Genomic DNA, 18,608 nt, shown 5'->3' on the forward strand with positions numbered 1-18,608 from the left:
TGAAAATCATCCCACTCGTGTTTATCCTCGCTCTTCTTATTACACCCTCCAAAGCAATGTTGAACAACAAGCACGAAAGACCATCACCTTGCCGTAATCCTCTGCGAGATTCGAAGGGACTTGAGAGTGTCCCTGATACTCGAACTACGCACATCACTCGATCCATCGTCGCCTTGATCAATCGTATCAGTTTATCCGGTTATCCGTATTCGTGCATAATGTGCCATAGCTGTTCTCGATCGATTGTATCATACGCCGATTTGAAATCGATGAACAAGTGATGTGTGGGCACGTTGTATTCGCGGCATTTCTGCAACACCTGGCGGATGTCGAACATCTAGTCCGTTGTAGCGCGTTCACGCATAAATCCAGCCTGATATTGCCCCACGAACTCTCTTGCAATCGGTGATAGACGGTGGCATAAAATTTGAGAGAGTATCTTGTAGGCAACGCTCAGTAGTGTGATCACGCGGTAGTTCCCGCAATCCAACTTGTCGCCCTTTTTGTAGATAGGACACACACACTTAATTCGGATTGCCGGGATATCAGCATTTTTCCATTCTTTTGCCGAGATTTGCACAGCCGAGTAATCAGCAAACAACAATTTTGCTGAGATCTCAGCAATTTTGACAGTTCATTGCTGAGCTTCGGAAATCGTTTTGCTGAGAGTCAGCTAACAAATGTCACTTTTTGCTGGGATATCAGCTGATAGTTTTACTGAGCAGACGGCTGTGCGCGTTTTTGCCGAGCCCGCAAATCTGTTTTGAGTGTGCACGATACCTTCCATCCATTCCTCCGGTAATACTTCCTCCTCCCAAATCTTGGTAATGACCCAGTGTAGTGCTCTCACCAGTGCTTCTCCACCGCATTTTAGAAGCTCGCTTGGTAGTTGATCTGCTCCAGCGGCTTTGTTGTTTTTCAACCGGCCAACCGCCTCCTCAATCTCTTGAAGGTCAGGGGCCGGAAGTCTTTCGTCCTGTGCACATACTCCTAGATCTGTTACCACGCCACCTTCGGTACTTGCAACGTCGCCATTGAGGTGCTCATCGTAATGCTACCGCCACCTCTCGATCACCTCACGCTCGCTCGTGAGAATATTCCAGTGATTATCTCGGCACATGTCGGCTTGTGGCACAAAGCCTCTGCGCGGTTCAGCTTCTCGTAGAACTTTCGTGTGTCCTTAGCGCGGTACAGCTCTTCCATCGCTTCGCGATCTCGTTCTTCCTGCTGGCGCTTCTTCATCCGGAAGACTGAGTTCTGCCTGTTCCGCGCCTGTTTGTAACGTGCCTCATTCGCTCTCGTACGGTGTTGCAGCATTCTCGCCCATGCTGCTTTCTTCTCGTTTTTCAACTGTTCACATTTGCCGTCGTACCAGTCGTTTCTTTGATTCGGAGTCGCGAAGCCTAGTGCTGTAGACGAGGTACTACCTATGGCGGATCGGATGTCCCTCCAGCCATCTTTAAGTGTAGCTGCGCCAAGCTGCTCTACCGTTGGTAGGGCCACTGCTAACTGCTGCGCGTAGTCTTGAGCCACTTCTACGTTACGAAGTTGCTCGATGTTGAGCCGCGGCGTTCGACTTAAACGCGTGGTGATAACTGTCGAAAGTTTTGAGCGCATGCATACAGCGACTAAGTAGTGATCCGAATCTATATTCGCACTGCGGTATGTGCGGACGTTGGTTATATCTGAGAAGAATTTACCGTCGATTAGAACGTGGTCGATTTGGTTTTCTGTTTGATGGTCGGGTGATCTCCAGGTGGCTTTGTGGATATCTTTGCGGGGGAAGAAGGTGCTTCGGACTACCATACCACGGGAGGCTGCAAAGTTTACGCATCGCTGGCCGTTATCATTCGATACGGCGTGCAGGCTGTTTCGCCCGATTACCGGTCTGTACATTTCCTCCCTTCCTACCTGCGCGTTCATGTCGCCGACAACGATTTTCACGTCACGCGGCGAGCAACCATCGTATGTTTGCTCTAACTGCGCGTAGAACGCTTCTTTCTCGTCATCGGGTCTCCCTTCGTGTGGGCAGTGGACGTTGATGATGCTGTAGTTGAAGAAACGGCCCTTAACTCTCAACATGCACATCCTTGCGTGGATCGGCTGCCACCCGATCACACGTTGTCGCATCTTGCCCAACACTATAAATCCTGTTCCCAGTTCATTAGTGGTGCCACAGCTTTGGTAGAAGGTAGCCGCTCGATGCCCGCTTTTCCACACTTTCTGTCCAGTCCAACAAAGATCCTGCAACGCCACGATGTCGAAGTAGCGAGGATGTAGTTCGTCGTAGATTATCCTGTCACATCCTGCGAAACCTAGTGACTTGCAATTCCATGTTCTAAGTTTCCAATCGTAGTCCTTATTTCGTCGCGTGGGTCTTTGCCGGTTGTATCGAGTCGTATTTTCTCCTATGCTTTTCTCCTATCCTTTTTTCGCAATGGGGATTTTTACGGGTGGCTTATTGGGCCTACGCCAACACTCCTGTCTCGCCGGAGGGCCATTGTTGGCGAGGCTATCGCCCCCACCGCACCTTATTCCTAATCTACCTTGAACACCGAACACTATCGCACACTCACTACGACAGGTAACAACAATGACTGTCAAATGTAGGTAGAAAGAGGATTAAAACAAAACAAACAACTTAGCTTAACTCCCAAAAGTGATCAGTGGTGTAACAATTATTGATATAGTGCTTACAGCTATTGGTTCTAATCATAAATTTAGGTTCTAATTCTTAACGTCTGGCTAGGTAAAAGTATGATTATATAAATTAACTTAAATCTAATTGAATTGTCCTAAAATCTAGCTAGAAAATTGTGTGCTATGAAAGCTTATTCTATCTGCATAGTTCGAACCAATTTCAACAACTAAAACTAATTTGGTAAGAAGACATGCAATGAAATTTCTTTACAATAGCTATCTTATTTTCTAATCTAAACTATTGAATTATACAGTCACGGAATTGCTGACTTGACCGACATCGAAGTGTGCGATCCGACTATAGGGGACTAAACGTAAGTCGACAGATAACATACATTGTACAGACAGAAATCATGCATGGACACACAAGACACTCAAATGCTTAAAAACCAGATTAATCCACCTAGTGGTGATAGTGCCTTTCTCGTCGAATATGTACTCAAGAGCCATAAGCCGAAGTGTTCCTGATTTCTGAGAATACTCTAGAACGGAATAAATTTCATTTTCTTCTTTTGTCACAGTGCTCGTTGACTTATCAATGGGGGAGTAGAGTTGATAAATAATTAATGTATTTGATGAAAAAATACCCAAACAATTGAGCAAATCCGCTTAACTCATCGGATTTGGTAATAAATTTTCTGGAGGACTCTAATTTCACTTTAAAATTTAAAAATTTATTGGTTAAGGGGGATTAGGGGCATAATGGGCACCCTAAGCAAATGAGTACGTTAGGCCTGCATAACAGAGAAAACCTCAACATATTATCAGTTGGCTTACAACTTTAGTATGTTTCCTACGTATTTCAATCATTTACAGCAAGTATAGAATGTCTTTATTGTGAAGAAATAATGAATTGTAAACCGTGTGTTTTTTTTAGGGCTGGCAAAAAAGGTACGGGGCGAAATGGACACCCATCGGGGCATAATGGACACCCCTGCATATTTTATGCCAGTTCATTGATTACATCGATCAGTTAAGTAATTTGCTCACGGAGATCGATACCACAGATATAGGGGGATTAGGGGCATAATGGACACCCGGGGCGAAATGGACACCCCTGCTATTGCCGAAACCGTTGACTTTTATGTAAAACTTTTAATGCATAAGTGTAAAGGAATAAGTCATGGTTCTATTTTTCAAAAGTACCATTTATATTGCTCCAAAATAACCAAAATATCATTGAAATTGAAATATGTTTTTCATATGGTGAAATTCTTATAATTTAGAAGCAGCATCAAATAAGGTATTACGAGTGTTGGATTGTGTCCACCATAAAAACAAGTGAATTGTTACCTTATCTACATGTAAACGAAGATTTAGCAATGGATAAAGTATTTTACTTTTGATCATAATTTACTTAAAATAGCAATTTTATTGTTGTAGTCGATTCGGGGCGAAATGAACACTGGCAATTACGAATGGATGTACGCGCATTGCATACTGTTAGGCGTTTTAGACAGTTTGGAAAAAATCAATCCGATTATTTTAGCCTAAAGTTTATTTAATTAACTTTGATGTTATGTAAACTCGTCTAATATGAAGTATTATATCTGTGGTATTGATCTCCGTAGGCAAATTACTTAACTGATCGATGTAACCAAAGAATTAGCATAAAATATGCAGGGGTGTCCATTATGCCCCGATGGGTGTCCATTTCGCCCCGTGCCTTTCCTGCCAGCTCTGAAAAATACACGGTTTACAATTCATTATTTCTTCACAATAAAGACATTCTACCTGCTGCAAATGATTGAAAGGCGTAGGAAACAAGTTAAAGCTGTATGTCTACTGATAATATGTTAAGTTTTACTCTGTTATACAGGCCTAACGTACTCATTTGCTTAGGGTGTCCATTATGCCCCTAATCCCCCTACAACATTGAAATTTCTATTTTGAGTGAATTCTAATCACAAATAAAATACTTTATCCATTGCTAAATCTACGTATACATGCAGAAAAGGAAGCATTCACTTCTTTTTATGGTGGACACATTCAAACACTCGTAATACCTTATTTGCTGCTGCGTTGAAATTATAAGAATTTCACCATATGAAAAGCATATTTCAATTTCAATGATATTTAGGTTATTTTGGAGGCATATGAATGGTACTTTTTAAAAATAGAACGATGATTTTTTCCTTTATACTTATGCATTAAAAAAATAGCATAAAAGTCAACGGTTTCGGCAAAAATAGGGGTGTCCATTTCGCCCCGGGTGTCCATTATGCCCCGATCTTTCCTATTTATTTGTGCCTTTCCTCAAAATGATGAATTCCGAAAAAAGTTTCAAAGGTGGCCCCTTTTGACTTAAGAAATATGTATCAGCCTTATTCAGAAAAGCAACATATATATCAAAGCCATAATCGAATTTATTAACTTATTGATGGCTCATATTCTGCAGCTATGTATTATGTTGAACGTATAAGCAGAGCTGAAAAATATCAAACCTCTCAGTTGACTGTTTGACCACCTTCACTAGCACTGGATGCCAATCATTATCAAGATATTTCGGCAATTTTTTTTCTGCACACTTTAGCCTTTATTTTATTAACATTGGTTATAAGATTTATGTAAAATTTGACAAAAAAAGTGCAAGCTAGTGAAATTTCTTATAATAAAACCTATCAAATTTCAACCGTGTTACAGAGTGCGAGGGTTCAACCAGTTGCATCAAAATTGTGCGTAATAATTTGAACCGCAAAAGGGTATTGATGATGCTATAAAATTAAAATTTCCCCATACAACGTTGATTCATCTTACTGTATAATTACACTAGTTTACAAAATAAAACAAAAGTCGTGAACTTCTGTCAACGACCAAAATTTTTGAAGCACAATTTAGCACTGATTTCGAAACCGTGCTTCAAAAAATTTTAAGTAGAGCAGTTTTTGAGTTTTAGCTCAATATCGAGTTTTACAACTTTTAAAAATATGGAATTTACTATAATTCACATATCTTGCGTTTTGTTCAACCAATTTCAAATCTTTTTCCATAAATTGAAAGCTGAATACAATACCATTCGATCATCTGAATGCAGGTTTTGCGTCAGATTGATGAAATTCAAGATATTGGCGAGTTTTAGGGACGATCTCCTTAAATTTTAGCCAAATTTCCAAAAATATATGAAGAAAAGTATTTTTTTCAATAAGAAAAAAACAATCTAAAAATTCTTTTTAAACGTTCATTTGACATATTATATGTAGGCTAGTTACAGTAAAAAAATCAGCTCAATCGGAGCATTGATTACGGAGAATGAGATGTGTGAAGTGAGCGACGTTGCTTAAAAATAGAACAAAAATCGATTTCAAATCATCACCCTTGTATGGAAAGTCGAAAAAAATTCCGCTCTACTGTAATTTTTTTCCTTCGCGTTTTCGAACTCAGGGCATGATTCTACACCAAAAATGATCATCAGCTTACCGAGTTCAAAAATGCTGTAAACTAGTGTTACGTCTCAGGAATCTAAAATGGTGTGATTTGACAAGATCGATTTAATTTTTATTAAGATTTTGTTCTTTTACGCATATTTATCGCTTGCATTGATTTTGTTCACAATTCGTAATTTTAGCGATGCATCCAATCCTGATTCTGCAACACTGCTGGTAATCTTAGGTGTGGTCAGAGACTATTTTCATGCTGCCCGTTTATCTGGTTATCCAACATTTTTGATGATGTGATGTTTCATATGCATGGGTTTGGTTCACTTTTTTAACTGGCCACTTCCGTCGGGACACCTGAAACCGGTTCCGGAACACAACCGGTTCAGATATGTTTGATTGATTGGTAATTATTGGTGACAAATATCGGAAACAGCTTGTTAAGCGATACGCGTTTCGACCTACTATTCTTCGGTCATCGTCAGACGCATTCAGTTGTATTCACCTCTTCATCTTCGTCAGTTTAATATATAAGCGGTTCAGATATGGTATGAAACTATTTTCCTGCTTACCGTTCATATGGTTATCGATAAAGCCACTATTTGGTGTGGTTCACTTTTTTAACCCGGGAGCGGTCGCGTCGTGTACTGAGTACACGCACCATGAAAAATGCATGCTTTTGGTACATAGCGTGAGTGTGGCGTCGTTGCAGGTAACCAAAGACGCGACTGCTCGAGGGTTAATTGACCACTTCCGGCGGGACACCTCGAACCGGTTTCGGAACACAACCGGTTCAGATACGGTATGAAACTATTTTCCTGCTTACCGTTCATCTGGTTATCGAAAAAGCCGCTCTTTGCATGGGTTTGGTTCATTTTTTATTGGCCACTTCCGGCGGGACACCTCGAACCGGTTTCGGAACACAACCGTTTCAGATACGGTATGAAACTATTTTCCTGCTTACCGTTCATCTGGTTATCGAAAAAGCCGCTCTTTGATGTGTCGCATGCATGGGTTATGTTAAGTTTTATATTTGGCCACTTCCGACAGGACACCCGGAACCGGTTCCGGAACACTACCGGTTCAAATATTGTCTGAAACTACTTTGCTGCTAACCATTCATCTGGTTATCGAAAAAGACGCTCTTTGATGTGTCGCATGCATGGGTTTGGTTCACCTTTTTAATTGGCCACTTCCGGCGGGACACCTGGAACCGGTTACGGAACACAACCGGTTCAGATACGGTATGAAACTATTTTCCTGCTTACCGTTCATCTGGTTATCGAAAAAGCCGCTCTTTGATGTGTCGCATGCATGGGATATGTTCAGTTTTATATTTGGCCACTTCCGGCAGGACACCCAGAACCGGTTCCGGAACACTACCGCTTCGGATATTGTCTGAGACTATTTTCCTACTTCCCGTTCATCAGATAATTGAAAATGCCGTGGTTTGATGGGTCGCATGCATGGGTTTGTTGCATTTTCATATCTGGCCCCTCCCTGGGGTACCGATCCGGAACACCTAAATGGCCATAACTCCGGAACGGCTGGACCGATCCGAACCATTTTCAATAGGAAACAATGGGACCAGATTCCGCGTCGAATGAACCCTCGGTCGTTAAAATCGGTTGATGTTTACTATCTATAAGTTAGGTGACCTTTTTTGTACACACACACACACATACGCACACACATACATACACACACACACACACATACACACACACAGACATCATCTCAACTCGTCGAGCTGAGTTGATTGGTATATAACACTTGACCCCTCCGGAGGCTCTATCAAATTTTCGTTTTTGGAGTGAACATATAGCCTTTCGGTACACCTTGGTGTACGAGAAAGGCAAAAACAAACTATCAATGTGAATTTAAAGACTAAAACTAACTAAACATATATATATACAATTGCTATTTCTCAGGAATATTATAATCTACCGTTTACTACACCGAGACTCCTGTGTTTTTATTGACGGTGATTATAATCGCGGAAAACAACCCCTTCAGTACCAGCGCAGTTGGCCCCATAGCCAACAGCCATCGTGCCAGTTCTGTTTAACGTCCCAACCAACACTGGGACGACCACGCTGATGGGGCTACCACCTTGGATCTAGCTGGGCGTGGTGCAGCGTTTCTCACTCAGCCGCTGGATGCCAGAACAGACGCTGTTTGAGCCGCATCTCCTTGGTGAACAGACACTCGGATCGTACCTCCGCAATCTAGCTGAAGTCAGAAGGACAACAGTGCCCAGGCTGCACTACCAGCTAAGCACACATCTCTTAGCTGGCGGTCTTTGTCGTCTCTTGACCCGTGGAAGCATGAGGTAGGAACTTGTGAGGACCAGAGCTATATTGGACGCTCTCCTTATTGACTCACCGTTTTGCAGACTCTGTGTCCTGGTGATCCAATTATAGCCAGCGAGAATCACCGACTTTCAGGAGATTTTTGGATTCATCGCCTTGCTTCTTCGAGTCGAGTTCCTGTATTCCATGGTATTCCGAGGTCTCGCCAGGAGTACCGAGAGGATCCATCCCCAGTTACATTATCTAGTCAAATAGACCAGAAGAGGTTCTTAGAACCATTATAAAACCAAAATGAAGGGTATTAGGTTTTATGACGGTTTGTAATACCTCAAAAGACTAATTGGGTATCAAAATGTTACTTGGGATCGCTACCGGCTTGAACCACTACTCCTCAGCTTCAGCACAAGCGGCTACGCTGCTTTCTTTTCCAAAATCTTTCTGTACTCCTCGTTGAATATTTCATTTTGTTGACTCCGTTCCAAGTACCAGACTGTGCTCTTGGCTACGTCGTTTATGAATGCTTACTGTCACAGCAGTTCTCTCGATAGGCCACAACGAGCTTGCTCTGGTCCGGCAACGCTACCTCGAATAAGTATGCGGAGACGATTTCATTCGGTTGTTTTTTCGCTATAGATTGTACCGTGACGAATCGCCGGTACGGCAAACTGTGAATGATTGATAGTTTTGGGCGCCATTTCACCATTACCAGGTAGTAGTCAGAGTCGATGTAAGCGCCACTATAGGTCACTCTTCCGCCCATCACGGTAAAAACTGTTCCTTGCTTGCGAATATTTTCGTAGCTCTGGTAGATGGATACGTTTGATCTTACAAACTTGCTGCAGCGCTACGATGCCGAACCTACGGTATACTTGGTCCCGATAAAGTTGGTGGATTTGCGATTACTCGTACCGAGTTTTTGAATGCAATCGCAAGTTTTTTTCGTTGCTAGGATTGTTGTTATTGGAACAAATCGTATTCTTTTCGTGTTTCATGTTCATCGGGGCCTGACACTAACTAACATAAAGAACTGGGTTTACTATCTCGGAAGCTAAGGATTCTGCTTTGTTATTTTCTTCAAATACATTGTTGAACATCAGTTTTAACCGTAATCACCTGTTACTGTTCATTATGAATATGGAAGCGAAGAATTTTGCGTTGACCTAAGATTCCAAACGTTTACATTCGTCGAGCACGCATGAAAAGTGTCTTGATTAACTATGTCATATTCATTTGAATCGTGCTTTCATGTTTCCGATATCCAAAGTTACAAAGGTAAAAAGAAAAAAATGTGAGTGTCAAAAGCTTTCTAGTATTTTTGTATGATTGATGAGATTACTTATATCAGAATTAGATGATCGGCATTGAAGCACAAAAACCACACTACAATTGATGAGATCTTTCCAATATTATTTATTTATAAATAGGGGGGTGGGGGTAAGACGGACCACCGACTAGTTCTGGCACTTAAGAGCTGAAATTTGACTTTCTTTTACAATAAACTCTATCTTCTTATCAGTTGATGACTATTGAACCACTCCATGAGAGAATACATATGTCAAAAGTGCAAAAAATAATCAATCATTTATCAGGCTATACGCTTTTGTGCTGGGATCTAATTTTGGGGCGGCAGTAAATAAGCTTTTTAACATTAAATTGCTAAGTTTTTGCATTTTATTTTGAGTTTCCCAGTAGTTTTAAACTGTTCCATCCTATACACAACGACATTGAGGTTAATTTCATGGATTATAAATAACGGTGGTGGAATGAATATTTTGCGTTGTGTGGGGGTAAGACGGTCCGCCTTGAGGGTGGGTAAGACGGACAGTGTTGGGGTTACTTTGATAGTGCCGTAAGAAATACATTAAGACCCACACATTGTTCACAGATTGAAATCTATGGAGTAAAAAAATGATTGTGGAAGCCGTATAAAGCATTTCATATTGATTTTTTATTCAAAAATTCATTTTATTAGAATTTTTGTTGTTGCAACAGTTTGAACTTTGTAAAATTACCAGGGTATTGCATACTGTTAGGCGTTTATCAGTCTATGGAGGTTTCCAATTTACAAAATAGATTTTAATTTGCAGAAACACGTTTCGCTAAAAGATTTAAGGCCAAATTTAGATTCTACTATGATTGATCTACTGAATACAAACGGCCACAAACATCATTCAACACAATTAGAGGCGTATTAGCTAAATTTCCAAACGTGTCCATCTTACCCACCCTACCGGTCCGTCTTACCCACACTGTCGAAAAACATACATATGGAGATCACTTTTTAATTATCTCAAAAGTCATGGAAAATCAAATTTTATTGCAAAATCGGCTTGCAGACTGTAAAGTACCTTAGTTGAAGTATATAGTATGGAGATAAAATTTTAATTATCACATTGTTTACACTGTCAAAATAGAGTGTTTATTAAACATGTCCGTCTTACCCCCACCCCCCCCCCCCCCTGATTCTATTTCAGTATATATTTGCTATACAACTCCATATAAGTTGAAAATTCGCTATTTTCAACATCCTTTCATCTATTGGAAGCTGCTTCAGTTCTGGGCTCTTTCTAACTTGATGAAGAGATTTATAAATGCTTGCAAGGACTTGGCCAGGTGTGTGGAGCTGAGTGAATCTATGACATTGTAGATAGTAGCGACATCAGCAATGTAAATGGATATATTCAACTTTGCAACTCCATCCAAGATTTGTGCAAGTATTCATGTTATGCTATGCTATTGATGAGATTACTTATATCATTTGAAAACACTACTGAGTCAATATTGTACTACACAATCAGATTGTATTATCCTTTCCGTTTCAACTTTGCTTCTCATATTATTTTTGCTCCAACTGTATTGATCTCTACATCAGATCGCTACCACGGTATTGAGACGGATCGAATACAAAAATATGTCTTGCACGGGCAAAGTTCTATGTATGTGAAGCATAGTTACGTCCCTATTGGGACAAAGCTTACTTCTCAGCTTGTGTTCTATGAGCACTTCTTGGACCACTTCCACAGTTATTAACTGAGAGCTTCCTCGGCAAATGACCATTTTGCATGTGTATATTGTACTCTATGTCAAAGAAAGTTAAGGAAATTTCCATTGCGAAAAGATCCTGGACCGACCGGGAATCGAACCGATCATGGTCATGCTGCATACCCACGCCTTTACAATTGTGGTCATAAGGGCCCTTAAAAGACTTAAAAGACCTCACTTACTTGTAAATTTTCTGATGGTCGTAGTAAATCTGTCGTTTTTGTGTCAGAATATTCGGAAGATTTCCAAACAGCAGTTTCGGCTTCGGTCCTTTGATGCCCACTTTTCTCCAGTGGTCGAAATTCCACGACAGGAACAGGTAGATGGCACTGAAAATGCCACCCAAAACTCCCAACACTGTCCACCACATTTCGAAAGTTAGAACTCGTCGCACTGGATGCAGAAATTCGACTGAAGACGCTCCGGTCAGCGAAGCTCCCAACCCAACTAAATCAGAGCCAATTGTGTTTATTTCATTGCCAGGGCCAGAGTCGTCGTCGTCGTCGTGGCTGATAAATAAATTTCGCTGTGAATTTGCTATGCCAGGCCGGGCAGGCTAGATAGATAATGTTTGACTTCTCCACGCGCGAACGCGTCCTATGGCAATTGATAATTTTGTTGCGATCTCCGACCGGGTGGAGACGCTGCCAAGAAGGCTGGAAAACGAAGCAGCTATTTTTGGTTACATCTGGTATTCTGGTTATTTAACGGACCCAACGTTTCCATTCGATTTGTTTTTGACCTGTGTAAATCATTCTGGTATCTCCTTTCGTTTCGATGATGGTGCATTACTCGACTGGGGTTTGATATGAGATCATCGAGCTGCCTGATAGCTGAGGTACTCTAGCATGCAAATTTCTTCGAGTGAAGTAAATACACTTAAATGATAAGGAGTGCTAGTCGTAATCAATTGATTTATTGATATTGCTGCCTTTGATTGAATTAACCCGCTGTTGCTATAAATTTTCACAAATAAAGGTAATTTGGAAAAACATTAGCATATTTATTTTATTTATGTAATGTTAGTAATAGTAAAGTTGGTATACATAGAGGTACCGTAATCCGGGGTAACATTGATCAAAACTTTCGATCTTTCTTGATTAAGTCTCTTGTTAAAGCAAACGTGACATGTTTTATATTTTTAAAACAAGTACTGACCCTCTGACTATGTGTAAAGCTACTCGAAAAAGTATTATGAAACTTTAAAACAGGTTAAAATACGCTATTTAATCTAATTTTTGGTTTTGTTGGGGTACCATTGATCATGTCAGTGATCAATGTTCGTTCGTGTTGAAAATACCCTTACTTACTAAATTTTGGGTCTATGATTTCAAATATGTTGTCCAAATTATTACAAGCCATGTACTTTTTGAGTTATTTAAGGATTAAAATCCACTAAACCGCGAATAACGCCTAAAGGTAGGCAATGAAGTTGATAGCCTGCTATGATTAAATTGTATATTTTATAGAAAAAAAAAACCTTTTCAAGAGCTTTGTTTATGGAATCCAATTTTAGGATATCATATTGAAGTTATACAGTGATTTCTAACCTAATATTGCAACTAGTATTCATAACAAGCATGAATGTTTGACAATGCACCTCAATGTGTTATGAAACACAGTTAAGCTTCTGTAACTCGCGCGGTTGGCCACCACCGTCAGTATTACGCTGAGTACAAAAAGCGATATTTTTTCAACGTGTTGTACAAAATACAGTGATAGACATTCGTTTAGCCGAGGCTAAAAAAATTTCAAAAAAGTGTCAGGAAACTCATACAAAAGATTTTATGATAAAACTTTTTTATCGTAGTGATAGTATATCTAGTACTGTTTTATAAAAATGTGATACATCACACTTACATATACACTGAAACAAAAACGAGGGTGAAAACCCTTCAAATGTCATTTTTTGCCTAGACATTCGTTTAGCCGAATTGTACAATTTTTAGAATTCCATAATAAAAACCATCAAATTTCGAAAAATATCCAACAAAGTCATTTTGTGTGGTGATCTGCATTATAGATCAACTTGTAAATCATGAATTAGATCGTTTTTGGAAGTGTTGCCATATTAGTTTTGCATGCATCTCATATAAATATGTCATAATATAGTAAATGTTTCTAAATTGAGATTTGATGTAGTTATTTTAATCGGAAGTGTTTCAAAAGAATCTTATGAAAGTTTCATGGTCTAAGCAGGTTGAAAATTTACGAAAAACAATGTTTTTAACAGAAAAAAATAACGCAAACCATCACAAAAATCACGTATTTAAGTATTGTTTTGATGAAAAATGATGGTTTTACTTGCATAAATCACAGCGTTTACTACTATTACGTCTTCTAATAGCTCCCAATATCTTCTAGACTGTATTCTGGCTGAAATAACATACATTGAACGGCTCATATTTCGAGAAATGGCACCGAAAGTATTCAAATTTCTAGCATGAACTACTTGTTTCAAAATTTAGACATTCTTTTCAAATAAATCAGGTTAAAAATGAATGTGGTTCACAACTTAGACTCAATAATAATATATTTCTTCAGATTGAATGAAATAAGCCAATTGTTTGACCATATCTTGCATTTTTGTATGAGCATCTGCTTTTGAATAGACAGGGTACAAAAAATCTGACACTTCTTGCAGTTCTTTCACTTTGCAGTCTTCCAACTCATTTAGTAATGCTAATATCAAACAGATATACTCCACAGGCATTAGGGCACGTCTTTATTTCAATGCAGGACTGTTTATTTTAGCTTTTATCAATCCCATTTTAAAGTTTAACCAACCAAAAACCAATATACTTAATTTTTTCATGACATTTTATGCAATCATTTGAACATTCTTAACAATAATTCTGTGCCATATTTTCAAAACTGCTAATCTAGCTTACGTTTGAGTGTTTACAGAAATCATTTTTCTTAAATAAATTTGTTTATCGTCGCTTCTTCTTAGGGGCCGTCCATATACCACGTGGACAGCTTGGAGGGGGGAGGGGGTTAGCGAAAAGTCCACGCTTGTCCACGGAGAGGGGGGGTGGGGGTTCATCAAATGTCCACGTGGACAACATTGACATCAAAATTAGAAAACAAGAATCTACAAACGAAACAAATTATGTCGCATTATTGATGAGATTCTCTTCAACAGTTCTTTCATTCATTTTATTTTATTATACATTGTGTTTTAGTTGTAAGTTACTTCTTCAAGGAAAAAAAATCATGGTATTGATTCACAGACTAATTTGTTTTAGATTATCAGTATTTCTAATTACTTAGTTTTCTTCATCGAAGAATATTATGGAAATTTAAAGTGGAGTGTAGACCATGCAAATGTTGGTTTTTCAGTCAGAAAATTTTCATTGAAGTTCTGTATGGATTTGTCGAAGTTTTAAATCAAAATTTTAAACTACTTCAAAGTTTCAAAATACATGTAGGGAATTGCAGGTTTACTTAAAAAAACTATTTTTGTGGATTCCTTTAAAATTGAAGATGTTTCTAATGGATATTAAAGTCTAAACCTTAGCAATACAGTTTAGTTGCTGTAAATCTTGTTTTTTTTTGTAAGAATCCAAGAAGTATAATCTTATCTCAACAAAAATCTAGGATTTAAAATTACCTTAATTCAACAAAACAATCAGAAAATCATAGATTAAACAAACATGTTTAAAAACACCGTCTTCAACCAGAGGCTGTACAGACTGAACATTGAACAATCATTGACATTAGGCGATGGACATCACACGAATACACGCAGTGAAGAACTTTTAGTTTAACGAAAAATTTTCATCAACTGGAGCGGGTATCGAACCCACATTTTCACAAACATTAAGCTGAATTAAAAACAATATTGGCAACTTGTAGGTACCTATTTTGTGCTACTTATTTGTATTTTATGTAAAGCTATAGAATATTTGTATTCTATAAAGTTTTCAATTACATTTAAGACATTGTTCACGAAGAAAAAGAAAACAATATTAAAAAAAAACTTTTAAAAATCACTTTTTCCATTTATTTTCGAAATATGAAAAAAAAAACTTTTTTTTCGGATGTCCACGTGGACATTGGGGGAGGGGGGTAGGGGTCAATGAAAAGTCCACGCTTGTCCACGGGGAGGGGGGAGGGGGTCAAAAACCATGAATTTTCTGTCCACGTGGTATATGGACGGCCCCTTATCCGGCTAGTTTTTTATAATATTTCTCTGAATTTCACAAATAAATAAACTTTTAAGGCCAATTATCTTGCTAACACGTTATAAACTAAATGCCTTGGAGTATATCCTCGAAATATACTCACGAAATTGCAAAAAATCTATTGAAAACCAATTTTTCATATACCTCGGCTAAACGAATGTCTAGGCAAAACATGACATTTGAAGGGTTTTTACCCTCGGTTTTGTTTCAGTGTACAGTTGACTCTCTACATCTCGATATTGAAGGGACCATCGAGATAGGGAGATATCGAATTCAAGAACCAATTTGTAATGCACACTAGATTAAAACATCGTCCGTAACTAGGAAAAACCGTCAACAAACAGATGTCAGTTCGCCTTCCGAGAATGTTTTGCACCTAAGAAATACGATCTAGCAACCGGTAAAAAGGGGCATATCGACATATGGAGAGAAAATCTAGAACAAAAACCAACGAGATCGCATCGAGATAGAGAGATATCGAGATAAGGAGATATCGATATGTAGAAAGGTAAAATGTACGCAGATTGAAGGGACTGACCAAACCATCGAGATAGGGAGAGATATCGAGATGTAGAACATCGACATGTGGAGAGTCGACTGTATATGTAAGTTTAATGTATCACATTTTTATAAAACAGGATATACTATCACTACGATAAAAAACTTTAATCATAAAATCTTTTGTATGAGTATCCTGACACTTTTTTTGGTCTCGGCTAAACGAATGTCTATCACTGTACACCAGCGCTATCCTGCCGTAATTCTGTAAAGTGACGTAAGCGCCATTCAAAATGTTGATAATTTTTGGTATATTATATATTATATCTGGTGTTAAAATAACACTGTGGTATGCCTGCAGTAATAGAATGCAAGATCTAGTCGTAATCTATCATCTATGGAAAAAACTTAGAGAATGAGCAAGAGTTTTATGCATTAAAACCAAAAAAATGGATCAAAACAATCAATGTTGCTTTGCTTGCGTCACTTTGCAGAATTACGGCAGTATCGCTCGAGCGTTAAAGAAAATCGATTTCAATGTTTGTGCAATTTAATATTCATGAATTCCATTTCATTTAATAGCTAAATAATAGCAGATTACAAAATACCATTCGTGATGAGAAACTGATTCAATTAAAAATGTTTGTTTGAACATTACATGAGGTCGATCAAGCCGGTCAATGTTACCCCGCTGATCAATGATACCCCGTTTTACGGTATATAAAATATATATTACAAATTTTTACAAGTTGAAATTTCAGGCAAAAAAAAATCCTATTTTAATGGGAACTATGGTTGCTATTTCAATTTTTTTAATCCATGTTGGCGTGATATCTAGTTTGTGGACAGAGAACCTCTGAATGGTCCAAGTGGCCGGATTTATTCCGATAGATCACCGGGTTTGATTTTTATTAAAAGGGTTCTTTTTCGGTACACAGCGTGTTTGCCTTCATGATTCGCAGTTAAATTTACTCTATTTCCATTAAAACTTACACATTTACCTTCGATTTGAACTATGTTCATTTGCAGTTTTGCACCGTTTAGGCACTACCTGATGTGGTGATCGAACATAACTTCCGGAGGAACCTGCTTCATACTGTACTCCAACCGGAACATAATCTGTATCTCAAGAGTAATCCCAACAATATTTCCTGGATAAGTGCTTGGCGAAATCCCCGGAGGAATCACAGCAGTAGTTTCGGAGAAATTCCTGGAGTGATCCTAGGACTCTTTAAAAAACATTGCTGGATTTCTTCATCCAATTACAGCAGAGATTTCTTCAAACATGATTGCTGTGATTCCTTCTGGGATCAAGAATTCACAAAGATGTTTTGCCTTTCTCGTACACTAAGTGTACTGGAAAGGCTATATGTTCACTCCAAAAATGACTTTTTGATAGGAGGCCCGGAGAGTTGAGTCACATATACCAATCAACTCAGCTCGACGAATTGAGGTGATGTCTGTGTGTGTGTATGTATGTGTGTATGTGTGTGTGTATGTGTGTATGTATGTGGACAAAAAAACTCACGTCACTTTTTTGAACTAAATCTCAACCGATTTTAACGACCGATGGTTCATTCGACGGGGAATCTGGTCCCATTGTTTCCTATTGAAAATGGTTCGGATCGGTCCAGCCGTTCCGGAGTTATGGCCATTTAGGTGTCTCGGACCGGTACCCCTAGGAGGGGCCAGACATAAAAATGCAACAAACCCATGCATGCGACACATCAAACCACGGCATTTCCGATAACCTGATGAATGGTAAGCAGGAAAATAATCTCAGACCATATCAGAACCAGTAGTGTTCTGAAACCGGTTCCGGATGTCCCGCCGGAAGTGGCCAAACATAAACGAGAACCAAACCTATGCATGCGACACATCAATCAGCGGCATTTTCGTTAACCTGATGAACGGTAAGCAGGAAAATAGTATCGGACCATATCTGAACCGGTAGTGTTCCGGAACCGGTTCTGGGTGCCCTGCCGGAAGTGGCCAAATATTAAATTCAACATAACTCATTCATGCGACACATCAAACAGCGGCATTTCCGGTAACCTGATGAACGGTTAGCAGAGAAATAGTATCAGACCATATCTGAACCGGTAGTGTTCCGGAACTGGTTCCGGATGTCCCGCCGGAAGTGGCCAAACGTGAACCAAACCTATGCATGCGACAAATCAAACAGCGGCATTTTCGTTAGCCTGATGAACGGTTAGCAGGAAAATAGTATCAGACCATATCTGAAGTGGTAGCGTTCCGGAACCCGTTCTGGGTGTCCCGCCAGAAGCGGCCAATTATAAAATTGAACATGACTCATTCATACGACACATCAAACAGCGGCATTTTCGGTAACCTGATGAACGGTTAGCAGGGAAATAGTAGCAGACCATATCTAAACCGGTAGTGTTCCGGAACAGGTTCCGGATATCCCGCCGGAAGTGGCCAAATATAAGAAAACCAAACCCATGCATGCGACACATCAAACAGCGGCATTT

At 39.3% G+C, this 18,608-nt stretch overlaps 1 protein-coding gene across 1 annotated transcript in view; it reads right to left on the reverse strand.

Moving 5' to 3' along the window:
- The window catches only part of LOC109429227 (uncharacterized), a 31,152-nt gene that overhangs the window by 4,909 nt on the left and 7,635 nt on the right, over positions 1 to 18,608 (reverse strand). Inside the window, exon 5 of the mRNA XM_062857632.1 lies at positions 11,611 to 11,954. Within this exon, the coding sequence (XP_062713616.1) occupies positions 11,611 to 11,954 (344 nt within the window). The remainder of the gene's footprint in view (positions 1 to 11,610; positions 11,955 to 18,608) is intronic.

Source organism: Aedes albopictus, chromosome 3, assembly GCF_035046485.1.
Source record: "Aedes albopictus strain Foshan chromosome 3, AalbF5, whole genome shotgun sequence".
NCBI lineage: Eukaryota > Metazoa > Arthropoda > Insecta > Diptera > Culicidae > Aedes > Aedes albopictus.